We start from the raw sequence: 17,842 nt of genomic DNA, 5'->3' as shown, positions 1-17,842 counted from the left end.
GTCCATTTTCTCCTGTTACTATTGTGAAAGTAAAACAAATTGGGTCTAAAGATAAATGTTTGTGAAAAAAGTTAAATGTTCATTTTTCCTTCCACATTCCACTAATTCCTCTGATGCACCTGAAGGGTTAATAATAAACTTCTTGAATGTGGTTTTGAGCACCAGGAGATGAAAACTGGCTTTGGGGTTAAGGGGTTAAATGTTATGAAAGGGTGAAGAAAGACTCATTCAACTACCAATGCTTAATCTTACAATTTCTTAATAATTGAAATAACATTTCTTAAAAATAACATTTTTGCGATCTGAGAAAATAAAATGATCTTATTTTATTCAATTTTCTTTATTAATAAAAACACATAGCTCTGCTGGTGTGCCGTCTTCACTTCAGAGAAAACCATACTTGTCACCTGTCACATGTAATCACAGCTGAACTGTCATCGCTTCTACTCTCTCTGCTCTTTCATTTCCTGCTTGTGATGTTATGGCGGAGAAGACAGAAAAATGTAGTTCACTCTCCGGAACAGAAGATTCTCAGTCAGATGTGTGTCCTACAGTTGCACGGCTACAAAATCTCTTGGATAGCAGACGAACATCTTTCTCTCACCGTGTGGATGAAGTGTGGCCAAACCTCTACTTAGGAGATTTGTAAGTAATGACTTGACCTGGCTAATTCATAAAGTACAATAGTAGGCGAGGACTATTTGACATATATAATATCCTCACAATATATCATACAGCACAAAGCAGTATGCAGTAACATTAATCTTTATTCTACTCCACCTCTATATATTCCATAATATATTATCTGGATCTCAAGTGAAAGTGATTTCAGAAGCAGAAGTAAGACAACATTTCCCTAAGTGTTGCTCTCCTGGACTTGTCACAGTGGTTATAATGTCATTATAGTGTAAAGGTTTTTAGTATTATCCATCAACTTGTTACAAATATTGGAAAAGTTTAACAAGAACAGACATACAAATTCCTTAAAGGGATTATCAGAGACAACCCCTTTCATAATATGTTTCCTGTGTAATCAGCTGATTGCCATGGATCCTCTTACTGGCATCTCAATCAAGTAGCCAATTTTCCAGGGGAAGCCACAACAAATATAGAGCTACACAACAACTATTCTGTCAAGGGTTTACCATGACAGAGAGGAGCCAGAAGACTGCAGTGTCTGATTTCCCTTACTCCTGCACTGGTTAGAAGCACTTCACCTTCATATTAAACGGTGTAGATTTCTTTTAGCAGTGCAGGGGTTAATCTGCTCAGTTGAGAGATCCTGAAGCATTAAGGCTCAGCTGTTCACTGCTAGTCACTCCCATCTCCTATATAAACTGAGTCCTGACTAGCACTCATTGTTATAGCTATCTTTTGCTACATGGTTGGAGGTTGTTAGTGGTTGTTATTGGTAATATGTGGTCTGTACATGGTGTGGTGGTATTTGTCCCTTGTATGTGCTATTATTTTTTCACTATGTGGTGGTAATGTGGTGTCTGGTCATGGGGCGGTGGTATTTGTCCCCTGTATGTGGTATTGGTCATTCTAAAAATTATAAAATAAAAATATACCTAAATTGTATTGGATATTTTAACAAATGTTTAGTAGGTTAGCGTCTTTTGACTGTGGACAGTTCGAGGGGTGGAGCCTGGGCGTAGTCTCAAGGGGGCCCCGAAAATGTTGCCAGTATGGGGCCCTGAAATTCCTAGTGGCAGCCCTGGTGCTAAGTAACCTACAGACACTATCAGGTTGGCGCCGTTATACTGATTAAAAAGATACCTGCATGATTAAATCCGTCTTGTGTTTGTTGTTTAATCTGTATTTGTAGCTTTCAGGTAATGAGATTCTTGTTCTCCAGGGCTGCCTGTGGGAGGGGTCTTCATGTGGTGCTCTGCTTAGCTATTCATCTGCATGGCTTATGAGAAGTCACTGATTCCTCAGTGACCTACCCCTATTTTACATAATGAATATTATATATTTTAAAAATCACCTTCTGCAGGCACGTGGAACATGATTGCATCTATAATGTATATTTTTTTTTGTTGATGGTATGCATTAATTCTTTAACCCCCATGGGTGGTTTGCACGTTATTGACCGGGCCAATTTTTACAATGATCACTGTCCCTTTATGAGATTATTACTCTGGAACGCTTCAACGGATCCTGATGATTCTGACATTGTTTTCTCGTGATATATTGTACTTCAGGACAGTGGTAACATTTCTTTGATATTACCTGCATTTATTTGTGAAAAAAATGGAAATTTGTCAAAAATTTTGAAAATTTAGCATTTTTCCAAATTTGAATTTTTATGCCCTTAAATCACAGAGATACAGTATGTCACACAAAATGCTTAATAAGTAACATTTCCCACGTGCCTACTTTACATCAGCACAATTTTGGAACCAAATTTTTTTTTTGTTAGGGAGTTATAAGGGTTAAAAGTTGACCAGCAATTTCTCATTTTTACAACACCATTTAACTTTTTATCACAAAAGATTTACTTCAGCTCCAATTTCATTTATTTTTCCAAGTGTAACAGAAGAAATTGTAAAAGTTGTTGTGCAATTTGTCCTGAGTACGCTGATACCCCATATGGGAGGTAAAAAACTGTTTGGGCGCATGGCAGAGCTCGGAAGGGAAAGAGTGCTGTTTAACTTTTCAATGCAAAATTGACTGGAATTGAGATTGTAACGAATGGAAACAGAAGCACAGATGTAGAAGTTCACATTCGTATTTATTGAGGTTAGATGTGGAACCACTAGACCACGGTCCAGGGGGCTCTAAAGGGGGCATTACTGTGTGAGCCCCAAACACCCGTAGTAAGTCCCCTCGAACTGGGACAGAGTGGAATGTCTGGAGGACAAGGGTGCTACCTCCAGTTAGACTCCGTACTCGTGGAAGCTGTCCCAGTGGAACAGATGGACCAGCAGGGTTAGCGGACGCTGCAGAGCTGACCGGAAGATACCGGATGCTTGAGTAGAAGCTGGTAAGCTGGGAGTCTTGGCGATGTCCGGAAGAGTGGCTGGCAGACTGGTGGGATTAGATGGGTCCAGCATAGAGAGTGCGGATGCACTCCAGAATAACCGGGTAACAGGTTGCAGAGGCTCTGTGGAGACAGACAGTGTAAGCGGAGTACTTGGCAGATACTTCAGAAACAGAAACGCAGGTTAACAGGAACCGGAAGTTAGCAACAGTGGATACTTGTTGCTCTGGCGCCCTCCCTATGGTGGAGGAGCTAGAAATGGTAACCAGCCACACGCTATTGGTTAGAGGCAACTTTTGGAAAATGCACACTGTCTCTTTAAGAGACCGGGAGCGAGCACACGTGCGAACTAAGAACCCTATCTGGGAACCTGCTGGCTGCATGCCAGGAAGCAGGAGAGGAAGAAGGGGCTGAGGCTGCATTCAGACAGCGTGAAGCTGACAGAGTGGGAGTCCCGACGGAGACCCCTTGGAGGTACAGGAAACGGACCGGGTGTAACAGAGATAGGACGCCACGTCATGTTTGGAGAGACCCTGATGTGCCTAAACAGTAGAAACCCCCCACATGTGACCCCATATTGGAAACTAGACCCCAAGGAACTTATCTAGATGTGTTGTGAGAACTTTGAACCCCAAAATGTTTCACTACAGTTTATAACGCAGAGCCATGAAAATATAAAAGCTTTTTTTTCCACAAAAATTATTTTTTAGCCCCCAGTTTTGTATTTTCCCAAGGGTAACAAGAGAAATTGGACCCCAAAAGTTGTTGTCCAATTTGTCCTGAGTACACTGATGCCCCATATGTGTGAGAAAACTACTATTTGGGCACACATCGGGGCTCAGAAGGGAAGAAGTGGCGTTTTGGAATGCAGACTTTGATGGAATGGACTGTGGGCGTCACGTTGCGTTAGCAGAGCCCCTGATGTACCTAAATAGTAGAATCCCCCCATGAGTGACCCCATATTGGAAACTAAACTCCCCAAGGAACTTATATAGATGTGTTGTGAGTAGTGTTGAGCATTCCGATACCGCAAGTATCGGGTATCGGCCGATACTTGCGGTATCGGAATTCCGATACCGGGATTCCGATACTTGCCGCGTATCGGATACCGGAATCGGAAGTTCCCAGATTCAAAATTCCGAAATTCAGCCAATGAGAATGATTCCAAGTGTGGGCACATCCTGTTTAGCATGGAGGGCATGAAACTACTGGCAAGGCTGTGATTGGCTGCTGAAATGATGTCATGATGCAGTTTAAAAGTCGCTGGCGCCATTTTGCGATCACTCTGCTGTGAATTCAGTTAGTGACAGGACGCTGTTTGCTGACTGAGGGACAGTTTAGAGATAGCGATTTGCTTCTTTGTGCTTTCCAAAGGCTAATTTAGCAACCGCTGTGTTCACCTACTATTCACCTTGCTTTTGCCTTGTAGCGCTGTTTTCACAGCGATCTGCAAGGTCTGTGTGTGTGTGTGTGTGAGTGCAGCCCACTCTCTAGTCTGAGTGCAGCCACATAGGCCATCCATAGCTGGTTGTATTCAGTTCAGGGAGGGTGGTTCATTGCCTCATACTGTTCTTTTTTTTTTTTTTTTTTCAAGTAGTGTAGTCTGCTGCTAATTAATTTAAAAAAATCCTATTAGTGTCTTTCCACCCGTCTCCAGCTAATTTGTGGAAAAACACTACATAGGATAAAGTAGAGGAGGGTTTTTGGGCCTTGCAGCGCCGTTTACGGCTGTCTGCACGGTCTCCGTGTGACTGCAGCTCGCCCTGTAGTCTGTGAGCAGCCGTAGCCTGGTTGTCTCCAGCTCAGGGTTGTTCACTGCGTCATACCGCCAAATCAATTTTAATTTTTTTTCAAGTAGTGTAGTCTGCTGCTAATTAATTTTAAAAAATCCTATTAGTGTCTTTCCACCCGTCTCCAGCTAATTTGTGGAAAAACACTACATAGGATAAAGTAGAGGAGGGTTTTTGGGCCTTGCAGCGCCGTTTACGGCTGTCTGCATGGTCTCCGTGTGACTGCAGCTCGCCCTGTAGTCTGTGAGCAGCCGTAGCCTGGTTGTCTCCAGCTCAGGGTTGTTCACTGCGTCATACCGCCAAATCAATTTTAATTTTTTTTCAAGTAGTGTAGTCTGCTGCTAATTAATTTAAAAAAATCCTATTAGTGTCTTTCCACCCGTCTCCAGCTAATTTGTGGAAAAACACTACATAGGATAAAGTAGAGGAGGGTTTTTGGGCCTTGCAGCGCCGTTTACGGCTGTCTGCACGGTCTCCGTGTGACTGCAGCTCGCCCTGTAGTCTGTGAGCAGCCGTAGCCTGGTTGTCTCCAGCTCAGGGTTGTTCACTGCGTCATACCGCCAAATCAATTTTAATTTTTTTTCAAGTAGTGTAGTCTGCTGCTAATTAATTTAAAAAAATCCTATTAGTGTCTTTCCACCCGTCTCCAGCTAATTTGTGGAAAAACACTACATAGGATAAAGTAGAGGAGGGTTTTTGGGCCTTGCAGCGCCGTTTACGGCTGTCTGCACGGTCTCCGTGTGACTGCAGCTCGCCCTGTAGTCTGTGAGCAGCCGTAGCCTGGTTGTCTCCAGCTCAGGGTTGTTCACTGCGTCATACCGCCAAATCAATTTTAATTTTTTTTCAAGTAGTGTAGTCTGCTGCTAATTAATTTAAAAAAATCCTATTAGTGTCTTTCCACCCGTCTCCAGCTAATTTGTGGAAAAACACTACATAGGATAAAGTAGAGGAGGGTTTTTGGGCCTTGCAGCGCCGTTTACGGCTGTCTGCACGGTCTCCGTGTGACTGCAGCTCGCCCTGTAGTCTGTGAGCAGCCGTAGCCTGGTTGTCTCCAGCTCAGGGTTGTTCACTGCGTCATACCGCCAAATCAATTTTAATTTTTTTTCAAGTAGTGTAGTCTGCTGCTAATTAATTTAAAAAAATCCTATTAGTGTCTTTCCACCCGTCTCCAGCTAATTTGTGGAAAAACACTACATAGGATAAAGTAGAGGAGGGTTTTTGGGCCTTGCAGCGCCGTTTACGTCTGTCTGCACGGTCTCTGTGTGACTGCAGCTCTATCTGTTGTCAGTTCAGCCCCCAAAAAAGAAATAAATAATAAAGTTCACCAAACACACCAGTTACACCACTTAACATTTCTGTAGGCCACATTAGCTCATATTAAAGTCTAGTCCACACTTTAGAAAATTAGAGGAGGAGTTGCTCAGGAATAAGCACACAAATCCGTTAGTACTTTTCTGCTTATCTTTATCAGTCAACCAAGATGAAGAAGGCAGTGAGTAAGGCACGTGGGCGTGGGCGTGGGCGCGGAGCAGGGAGGGGACGTGGGGATTCTGTGCCTGCTGCGGGCACCGGTGACTCATCAGCACCCACTTTCACCAGGCAACAGTCGTTCATGCGCAGCTTTGTGTCAGAGCGCCGTACACCGCTGCTGCGTCAAGACCAAATTGAAGCTGTTGTCGGATGGATGGCAGCTAATGCATCAACTTCCATTAGTGCCACATCCTCTCAGACACAGAGCACTGGAGAGCAGCCATCTGTCTCTTCACCACCTGCCAAATTGCCCAGGCAGACAGAGAGCCCAGGACAGGAGCCGTCTCTACTTCTGTTCTCTGAATCTCTTGGCTTGGAAACAGGGGGCCAGCCAAGCAGCATTGGAGAAATGGAAGAAGAGGCAGGGTGCAGTGATGCCCAACAGCTTTTTCTGTCTTCCTCTGAAGAGGCGGGTGGGCCAGTGGCTCCGGTCACCACATCGCAGGCCGCATCAGCTGATGATGACACTCAGGTGCCACTTACTGGTGCGTGCTCTGCTGCTGAGACTACCCAGGAGGAGCAGTTGGGGGCAGAGGGTAGTGTAGATGATGAGGTCCTCGACCCATCTTGGCGTGAGGGACAGGAAGGTGGTGGGAGCAGCTCTGAGGAAGAGATTCCCCGTACGGCCCAAAGAGGGAGAGGGAGGGGGAAGACTGCGGATCCTGCAGCCTCCGCTTTGGCACCCGTTAGGAGCATGTCTCTTCCAAAAGCCAAAAAGGGCGCTCCCAAGACTTGCAGTGCCTGGTCCTTTTTTGACACAGTTGCAGATGACATTTGCTATGTCAGATGCAACGTGTGTCATCAAAAAGTCAAAAGAGGGAAAAATGTCAGCAACCTCAATACCTCCAACATGTGGAAACATGTGCGCAACAGGCACCCGGCGGAGTTAGAAAAACACACTGAAGAGGTAGGCCAACCAACAGCGGCAGCTACCACCTCTTCAGCTCGTGTTGCCTCTTCCTCTAGCTCACACGCAGCTGGTTCGGCTTCCTCCCAGGATCGCCGTGGAAGAACCTCTGGCCCTGTTGTCCAGAGACCCGCTGTAATTCCACCCGCAGCACCACTTTCCCAGTCATCCACACACTCCCAGCCCAGTCTACAGCCATCGGTAGTACAGGCATGGGAGAAAAGGCGGCCTTTCTCGTCAAACCACCCACGAGCACAGGCTCTGACTGCAGGCATTGCCAAACTGCTGTCACTGGAAATGCTGTCATTCAGGCTGGTGGAGACTGACAGCTTCCGTGACTTGATGTCATTGGCAGTCCCACAGTACAATGTGCCCAGCCGCTTTTACTTCAGCAGGCAAGCCGTCCCTGCCCTGCACAAGCATGTGGAGGGACACATAAAACACGCGCTTCTGAACGCCGTCAGTAGCAAGGTCCACCTCACCACCGATGCGTGGACCAGTCAACATGGACAGGGGCGATACCTTTCCCTCACTGCCCATTGGGTTAATGTCGTTGAGCCAGGTACAGACCGTGCGAGTGGCGCAGGACGTGTCCTGCCCACTCCAAGGATTGCAGGAATCCATTCTGTACGCATTGACTCCTCCTCTTACACCAGTTCCTCAGAATCATCGCTGCAGGAGCCGTCACAGTCCACCTCCACATGGACCCGTGATGAACGTGTACCTGTTACGACCGACATGAGCACAGCCGTGGCCAAACGTCAACAGGCCGTGTTGAAATTAATTTTTTTTGGGAATCGTAGCCACACAGCGCAGGAGCTCTGGAATGCCATCAAGCAGGAGAGCGATGTGTGGTTTGTGCCAGCGAATCTCCAGCCAGGCATGGTAGTGTGTGATAATGGCCGAAATCTGGTGGCAGCTCTGGGCCTCGGCAACCTCACTCACATCCCATGTCTGGCACATGTGCTCAATTTGGTCGTGCAGAGCTTTTTGAGGGACTATCCGGATCTTGATGCACTGCTGCACAAGGTCCGCCTAGAGTGTGCTCACTTGCGGCGTTCCAGCACGGCAAAAGCGCGCATTGCGGCTCTGCAGCGCCGACACCGCCTGCCGGAACATCGCATCATATGTGACCTACCTACCAGGTGGAATTCCACGTTACATATGTTGGAGCGGTTGTGTGAGCAGCAGCAAGCTGTAATGGAGTACCAGCTGCTTCAGGCGCAAAAAAGTCGCAGTCAGCGCCGTACAGACTTCACAACCACAGAGTGGGCCACTATGAATGACGTCTGCCAGGTTTTGCGTCCCTTTGATTATTCCACGCGGATGGCGAGTGCAGATGATGCACTAGTCAGCATGACTGTCCCCCTTATCTGCCTGCTTGAAAAATCACTGCAAGCGCTAAGGGATGATGTTGTGGAAGAGGTGGAGGATGAGGATTCACCATTTCCATCATCTTCTGGACAGTCAGCGCCACGTGGTTCCTCACAAACGCGTAGGCAGGGGACAGTTTGTGAGGAGGATGAGGAGGAGTCAATGGAGGAGGAAGACGTCCGTCCAGAGGAGGGAGTTACCGAATTGTCCAGTACTCAGTGTGTACAGCGAGGGTGGGGTGATGACGAGCAGGCAGAGATCACGCCTCCAGCAGGGGACAGCGTTTCTTGGGCAGTTGGCAGTCTGCAGCACATGGTGGATTACATGCTGCAGTGCCTGAGAAACGACCGCCGCATCGCCCACATTCTCAACATGTCTGATTATTGGGTGTTCACCCTCCTCGATCCTCGCTACCGGGACAACGTAGAAAGCCTCATCACACCGTTGAACCGGGAGCGAAAAATGCGGGAGTACTGTTATGACCCCAATGGCGAGGGTCTCAGAGGAACATGGAAGTCTGCAGAATACAAAAATCCAGCTCATAGGGCAGTGGTAACTGGGTTGACCATATATCTACTCCTAACGCCAACACTAGAAGTAGCCGGGGATCATTCCTACGTTGATTCTAGATGACACGCGCCAGCCGGAGAATCTAGCTACCCCTAGTAGAGGAAAACAAAGACCTTTCTTGCCTCCAGAGAAGGGGACCCCAAAGCTGGATAGAAGCCCCCCACAAATAATGACGGTGAGGTAAGAGGAAATGACAAACACAGAAATGAACCAGGTTTAGCACAGAGAGGCCCGCTTACTGATAGAAGAATAAAGAAAGGTAACTTATATGGTCAACAAAAACCCTATCAAAATCCACACTGGAAATTCAAGAACCCCCGAACCGTCTAACGGTCCGGGGGGAGAACACCAGCCCCCTAGAGCTTCCAGCAAAGGTCAGGATATAGATTTGGAACAAGCTGGACAAAAATACAAAACCAAAACAAATAGCAAAAAGCAAAAGGCAGACTTAGCTGATATAACTGGAACCAGGATCAGTAGACAAGAGCACAGCAGACTAGCTCTGATAACTACGTTGCCAGGCATTGAACTGAAGGTCCAGGGAGCTTATATAGCAACACCCCTAACTAACGACCCAGGTGCGGATAAAAGGAATGACAGAAAAACCAGAGTCAAAAAACTAGTAACCACTAGAGGGAGCAAAAAGCAAATTCACAACAGTACCCCCCCCTTAGTGAGGGGTCACCAAACCCTCACCACGACCACCAGGGCGATCAGGATGAGCGGCATGAAAGGCACGAACTAAATCGGCCGCATGAACATCAGAGGCGACCACCCAGGAATTATCCTCCTGACCATAGCCCTTCCACTTGACCAGGTACTGAAGCCTCCGCCTGGAGAGGCGAGAATCCAAGATCTTCTCCACCACGTACTCCAACTCGCCCTCAACCAACACCGGAGCAGGAGGCTCAGCAGAAGGAACTACAGGCACAATGTACCGCCGCAGCAAGGACCTATGAAATACATTGTGAATAGCAAACGACACAGGAAGATCCAGACGAAAAGATACAGGATTAAGGATTTCCAATATCTTGTAAGGCCCAATAAAACGAGGTTTAAATTTGGGAGAGGAGACCTTCATAGGAACAAAGCGGGAAGAAAGCCACACCAAATCCCCAACGCGTAGTCGGGGACCCACACCGCGGCGGCGGTTGGCAAAGCGCTGAGCCTTCTCCTGTGACAACTTCAAGTTGTCCACCACATGATTCCAGATCTGCTGCAACCTATCCACCACAGAATCCACCCCAGGACAGTCAGAAGGCTCCACATGACCCGAAGAAAAGCGAGGATGGAAACCAGAGTTGCAGAAAAAAGGCGAAACCAAGGTGGCGGAACTAGCCCGATTATTAAGGGCAAACTCAGCCAACGGCAAGAATGTCACCCAATCGTCCTGATCAGCAGAGACAAAACACCTCAAATAAGCCTCCAAAGTCTGATTGGTTCGCTCCGTCTGTCCATTAGTCTGAGGATGGAAAGCAGACGAAAACGACAAATCAATGCCCATCCTACTACAAAAGGATCGCCAGAACCTGGAAACGAACTGGGATCCTCTGTCTGACACAATATTCTCAGGGATGCCGTGCAAACGAACCACGTTCTGGAAAAACACAGGAACCAGATCGGAAGAGGAAGGCAGCTTAGGCAAAGGAACCAAATGGACCATCTTGGAGAAGCGATCACATATCACCCAGATAACGGACATGCCCTGAGATAGCGGAAGATCAGAAATGAAATCCATGGAGATATGTGTCCAAGGTCTCTTCGGGACAGGCAAGGGCAAGAGCAAACCGCTGGCACGAGAACAGCAAGGCTTAGCTCGAGCACAAGTCCCACAGGACTGCACAAATGACCGCACATCCCTTGACAAGGAAGGCCACCAAAAGGACCTGGCCACCAGATCTCTGGTGCCAAAAATTCCCGGGTGACCTGCCAACACCGAGGAATGAACCTCGGAAATGACTCTGCTGGTCCACTTATCCGGGACAAACAGTCTGTCAGGTGGACAAGACTCAGGCCTATCAGCCTGAAATCTCTGCAACACACGTCGCAGATCCGGAGAAATAGCTGACAAGATAACTCCATCTTTAAGAATACCAACAGGATCAGCGACTCCAGGAGCATCAGGCACAAAGCTCCTAGAAAGAGCATCGGCCTTCACATTCTTTGAACCTGGTAAATACGAGACAACAAAATCAAAGCGGGAGAAAAACAATGACCAGCGGGCCTGTCTCGGATTAAGGCGTTTAGCAGACTCGAGATACATCAGATTTTTGTGATCAGTCAAGACCACCACACGATGCTTAGCACCCTCGAGCCAATGACGCCACTCCTCAAATGCCCATTTCATGGCCAACAACTCCCGATTGCCCACATCATAATTTCGCTCGGCAGGCGAAAACTTCCTAGAGAAAAAGGCACAAGGTTTCATAACAGAGCAACCAGGGCCTCTCTGCGACAAAACGGCCCCTGCCCCAATCTCCGAAGCATCCACCTCAACCTGAAAGGGAAGTGAGACGTCAGGCTGGCACAAAACAGGCGCCGAAGTAAACCGGCGTTTCAACTCCTGGAAAGCCTCCACGGCAGCAGGAGCCCAGTTAGCTACATCGGAGCCCTTCTTGGTCATATCCGTCAAAGGTTTCACAATGCTAGAAAAATTAGCGATAAAACGACGGTAGAAGTTAGCGAAGCCCAAGAACTTCTGAAGACTCTTAACTGACGAGGGCTGAGTCCAATCAAGAATAGCTCGGACCTTGACTGGGTCCATCTCCACAGCAGAAGGGGAAAAAATGAACCCCAAAAAGGGAACCTTCTGTACACCAAAGAGACACTTTGAGCCCTTGACAAACAAAGAATTTTCACGCAAAATTTTAAAGATCAACCTGACCTGCTCCACATGCGAATCCCAATCATCAGAAAAAACCAAAATATCATCCAGATAAACAATCAAAAATTTATCCAGATACTTCCGGAAAATGTCATGCATAAAGGACTGAAAAACTGAAGGCGCATTGGAGAGCCCAAAAGGCATCACCAAGTACTCAAAATGACCTTTGGGCGTATTGAATGCGGTTTTCCATTCATCACCTTGCTTAATGCGCACAAGGTTGTACGCACCACGAAGGTCTATCTTGGTGAACCACTTGGCACCCTTAATCCGGGCAAACAAGTCAGACAACAGCGGTAAAGGATACTGAAATTTGACAGTGATCTTATTTAAAAGCCGATAATCAATACAAGGTCTCAAAGATCCGTCCTTTTTTGCCACAAAAAAGAATCCCGCACCAAGGGGGGAAGAAGACGGACGAATATGTCCTTTTTCCAGAGACTCCTTGATATATGAACGCATAGCGGTATGTTCAGGTACCGACAGATTAAACAGTCTTCCCTTAGGAAATTTACTGCCTGGGATCAAATCTATAGCACAGTCACAGTCCCTATGAGGAGGCAGTGCACTGGACTCAGACTCACTGAAGACATCCTGATAATCAGACAAATACTCCGGAACTTCCGAAGGCGTAGAAGAAGCAATAGACACAGGCAGGGAATCCTCATGAATACCACGACAGCCCCAACTTGAGACTGACATAGCCTTCCAGTCCAGGACTGGATTATGGGTCTGTAACCATGGCAGCCCTAAAACGACCAAATCATGCATTTTATGTAAAACCAGGAAGCGTATCACCTCGCGGTGTTCAGGAGTCATGCACATGGTAACCTGTGTCCAATACTGCGGTTTATTTGCTGCCAATGGTGTAGCATCAATACCCCTAAGAGGAATAGGATTTTCTAATGGTTCAAGAGTAAATCCACAGCGCTTAGCAAATGAGAGATCCATGAGACTCAGGGCAGCACCTGAATCTACAAACGCCATGACAGGATAAGATGACAGTGAGCAAATCAAAGTTACAGACAGAATAAATTTAGGTTGCAAATTACCAACGGTGACAGGACTAACAACCTTAGCTATACGTTTAGAGCATGCTGAGATAACATGTGTAGAATCACCACAGTAGTAGCACAAGCCATTCCGGCGTCTATGAATTTTCCGCTCATTTCTAGTCAGGATTCTATCACATTGCATTAAATCAGGTGGCTGTTCAGACAACACCATGAGGGAATTTGCGGTTTTTCTATCACATTGCACCGAATTAGGTGTCTGTTCAGACAACACCATGAGGGAATTTGCGGTTTTGCGCTCCCGCAACCGCCGGTCAATTTGAATAGCCAGTGCCATAGTATCATTCAGACCTGTGGGAATGGGAAAACCCACCATAACATTCTTAATGGCTTCAGAAAGGCCATTTCTAAAATTAGCGGCCAGTGCACACTCGTTCCAATGTGTCAGCACGGACCATTTCCGAAATTTTTGGCAATACACTTCAGCCTCGTCCTGCCCCTGAGACATAGACAGCAAGGCCTTTTCTGCCTGAATCTCAAGATTGGGTTCCTCATAAAGTAAACCGAGCGCCAGAAAAAACGCATCAAGATCAGCCAATGCCGGATCTCCTGGCGCCAGCGAAAAAGCCCAATCCTGAGGGTCGCCCCGTAAGAACGAAATAACAATTTTTACTTGCTGAGCAGAATCTCCTGATGAACAGGGTCTCAGGGACAAAAACAATTTACAATTATTCACGAAATTCCTAAACTTAAACCTGTCTCCGGAAAACAGTTCAGGAATCGGTATTTTAGGTTCTGACCTAGGATTTCTGATAACATAGTCTTGTATGCCCTGCACACGAGTAGCCAGCTGGTCCACACTTGTAATCAAGGTCTGGACATTCATGTCTGCAGCAAGCATAGCCACTCTGAGGTAAAGGGGAAGGAGAGAAAAAAAAAAACTCAGAATCTTCTTTCTTATAATCCCTCTTCTGCAATGCATTAAACATTTAATACTGGCCTGGCAAACTGTTATGACCCCAATGGCGAGGGTCTCAGAGGAACATGGAAGTCTGCAGAATACAAAAATCCAGCTCATAGGGCAGTGGTAACTGGGTTGACCATATATCTACTCCTAACGCCAACACTAGAAGTAGCCGGGGATCATTCCTACGTTGATTCTAGATGACACGCGCCAGCCGGAGAATCTAGCTACCCCTAGTAGAGGAAAACAAAGACCTTTCTTGCCTCCAGAGAAGGGGACCCCAAAGCTGGATAGAAGCCCCCCACAAATAATGACGGTGAGGTAAGAGGAAATGACAAACACAGAAATGAACCAGGTTTAGCACAGAGAGGCCCGCTTACTGATAGAAGAATAAAGAAAGGTAACTTATATGGTCAACAAAAACCCTATCAAAATCCACACTGGAAATTCAAGAACCCCCGAACCGTCTAACGGTCCGGGGGGAGAACACCAGCCCCCTAGAGCTTCCAGCAAAGGTCAGGATATAGATTTGGAACAAGCTGGACAAAAATACAAAACCAAAACAAATAGCAAAAAGCAAAAGGCAGACTTAGCTGATATAACTGGAACCAGGATCAGTAGACAAGAGCACAGCAGACTAGCTCTGATAACTACGTTGCCAGGCATTGAACTAAAGGTCCAGGGAGCTTATATAGCAACACCCCTAACTAACGACCCAGGTGCGGATAAAAGGAATGACAGAAAAACCAGAGTCAAAAAACTAGTAACCACTAGAGGGAGCAAAAAGCAAATTCACAACAGAGTACCAAGACACACTGGTCAATTCCATCATCTTCTCCATTCCAACTGAGAGAAGTGCTGCTAGTGCATTACAAAGCAGCTCAGTGCATCCAGGCAGTGGAGGAGGCTCTGCACAAAGAGGGAGCAGAAGCAGTGCCTCTGCCCAAGGCAAGACCAGTATGGCCCAACTGTGGCACAGTTTTCTGTGCCCCCCACAAAAGTCTACACCATCACAGACGGCTCCAGTCAGCAGGAGGCAACGGTTCCGTCAGATGGTGACAGACTACATGTCTTGCCCTCTTGCTGTACTCCCAGACGGCTCTTCCCCTTTCAAGTTTTGGGTCTCAAAGCTGGATACATGGCCAGAGCTAAGCCAGTATGCATTGGAGGTGCTGTCTTGCCCTGCGGCCAGTGTATTATCGGAACGTGTCTTTAGTGCTGCAGGTGGTGTACTAACGGACCGTCGCATGCGACTATCCTCCGATAACGTTGACCGGCTTACTTTCCTGAAAATGAACAAGGCCTGGATCTCGCAGGAATTTGCCACTCCTCCTCCTGATTAAATAATTAGGTCACTGTATACGTTATCCAGGTCTCCTGTTGTGTTCATCTTTCTACCACCTGAACTTAAATTCCTGTGCTCCAACACCGCCAGTTGAGGCTCAGAAGTGCCGTCTGCACAGTCAAAACATACAACCCAGTGTTATTGGGTTTCAGTAACGTCAGCTGATCCCCAGCTGTGTAGCCGGCAATGTGTCATGCGACCGCCACGCTGACACAACAACTGAAATGTAAGGGAATCTGTCCCCCCCCCCAAGGCGTTTGTTACTGAAAGAGCCACCTTGTGCAGCAGTAATGCTGCACAAGGAAAAGGTAGCTATTTTTGTTTAGCTCCTTGCACACGCAGAACTTAACACTTATAAAATGTGTCCACTGATACCGTAAAACCGTCCCGGAGGTGGGACTTTCCTTCGTAATGTGACGCAGCACAGCCGTCATTCCTACCCCCACGGCGCCGCGCACCGGCTCCTCAGCGTTGTTTGATTCCGTCCCGGAGCCTGCGCTGTTATGTTATCCCGTGGCCAGGCACACTTAGCGCTGCCCGTCTTCTGGCATCATTTGGTGTCAGGATGGCTGCGCCTGTGCGGCCGTGCTGGCAGAGAGCCCGCCTCGCAGTGTCTTCTGATTTAATCCCACTGGGGGCCTGGGATCCATGGACATGCGCAGTGCATATCTGAACCTCCACCTCTCACTCATTTCCCTATGGCTTCTTCAGACTGTTCGGTGTCAGCTGGTCCCTAATAGCATGCCACGGCCGTGACACCGCACAGTCTTAAGAAGCCGTAGGGAGGGGAGTGAGAGGCGAGGATATGCACTGCGCATGTCCATGGATCACAGGCCCCCAGTGGGATTAAATCAGAAGACACTGCGGGGCGGGCTCTCTGCCAGCGCGGCCGCACAGGCGCAGCCATCCTGACACCAAATGATGCCAGAAGACGGGCAGCGCTAAGTGTGCCTGGCCACGGGATAACATAACAGCGCAGGCTCCGGGACGGAATAAAACAACGCTGAGGAGCCGGTGCGCGGCGCCGGGGGGGTAGGAATGACGGCTGTGCTGCGTCACATTACGAAGGAAAGTCCCACCTCCGGGATGGTTTTACGGTTGCAGGGGACACATTTTATAAGTGTTTAGTTCTGTGTTTGCAAGGAGCATGATGAAAAGAGCCACCTTTTCCTTTTGCATCTTTTGTGCTGCACAAGCTGGCTCTTTCAGCTACAAACGCCTTGGGGGGGGGGGTTAAAGGTTCCCTTTCGACTTTCTCAGGCTTCGGCCTACATTGTGTTCCTCTGCTTTTCCACCTGTCCCTGGGCTCCAACACCGCCAGTTGCCGTCCAGAAGTGCTGTACGCACAGTCAACAGTCCCTCCTCTGTTATTGGGGTTCAGTAACGTCAGCTGTTCCCCTGCTGTGTGTGTGGCAATCCCTCCTACCTCCTCCAACCTCCTCCTCCTCCACCTGTCCCTGGGCTCCAACACCGCCAGTTGCCGTCCAGAAGTGCTGTACGCACAGTCAACAGTCCCTCCTCTGTTATTGGGGTTCAGTAACGTCAGCTGTTCCCCTGCTGTGTGTGTGGCAATCCCTCCTACCTCCTCCAACCTCCTCCTCCTCCACCTGTCCCTGGGCTCCAACACCGCCAGTTGCCGTCCAGAAGTGCTGTACGCACAGTCAACAGTCCCTCCTCTGTTATTGGGGTTCAGTAACGTCAGCTGTTCCCCTGCTGTGTGTGTGGCAATCCCTCCTACCTCCTTCAACCTCCTCCTCCTCCACCTGTCCCTGGGCTCCAACACCGCCAGTTGCCGTCCAGAAGTGCTGTACGCACAGTCAACAGTCCCTCCTCTGTTATTGGGGTTCAGTAACGTCAGCTGTTCCCCTGCTGTGTGTGTGGCAATCCCTCCTACCTCCTCCAACCTCCTCCTCCTCCACCTGTCCCTGGGCTCCAACACCGCCAGTTGCCGTCCAGAAGTGCTGTACGCACAGTCAACAGTCCCTCCTCTGTTATTGGGGTTCAGTAACGTCAGCTGTTCCCCTGCTGTGTGTGTGGCAATCCCTCCTACCTCCTCCAACCTCCTCCTCCTCCACCTGTCCCTGGGCTCCAACACCGCCAGTTGCCGTCCAGAAGTGCTGTACGCACAGTCAACAGTCCCTCCTCTGTTATTGGGGTTCAGTAACGTCAGCTGTTCCCCTGCTGTGTGTGTGGCAATCCCTCCTACCTCCTCCAACCTCCTCCTCCTCCACCTGTCCCTGGGCTCCAACACCGCCAGTTGCCGTCCAGAAGTGCTGTACGCACAGTCAACAGTCCCTCCTCTGTTATTGGGGTTCAGTAACGTCAGCTGTTCCCCTGCTGTGTGTGTGGCAATCCCTCCTACCTCCTCCAACCTCCTCCTCCTCCACCTGTCCCTGGGCTCCAACACCGCCAGTTGCCGTCCAGAAGTGCTGTACGCACAGTCAACAGTCCCTCCTCTGTTATTGGGGTTCAGTAACGT

The 17,842-nt window shown here is 48.2% G+C and overlaps 1 protein-coding gene across 1 annotated transcript in view; it reads left to right on the top strand.

Moving 5' to 3' along the window:
* Positions 1-473: 473 nt before the first annotated feature.
* The window catches only part of LOC143764796 (dual specificity protein phosphatase 13A-like), a 185,648-nt gene continuing 168,279 nt past the window's right edge, over positions 474-17,842 (top strand). The window contains exon 1 of the mRNA XM_077250766.1: positions 474-645. Within this exon, the coding sequence (XP_077106881.1) occupies positions 482-645 (164 nt within the window). The 5' untranslated portion in view covers positions 474-481. The remainder of the gene's footprint in view (positions 646-17,842) is intronic.

Source organism: Ranitomeya variabilis, chromosome 4, assembly GCF_051348905.1.
Source record: "Ranitomeya variabilis isolate aRanVar5 chromosome 4, aRanVar5.hap1, whole genome shotgun sequence".
NCBI classification, from domain to species: Eukaryota; Metazoa; Chordata; class Amphibia; order Anura; family Dendrobatidae; genus Ranitomeya; species Ranitomeya variabilis.
This window is presented reverse-complemented; position numbering and strand designations above follow the sequence as displayed.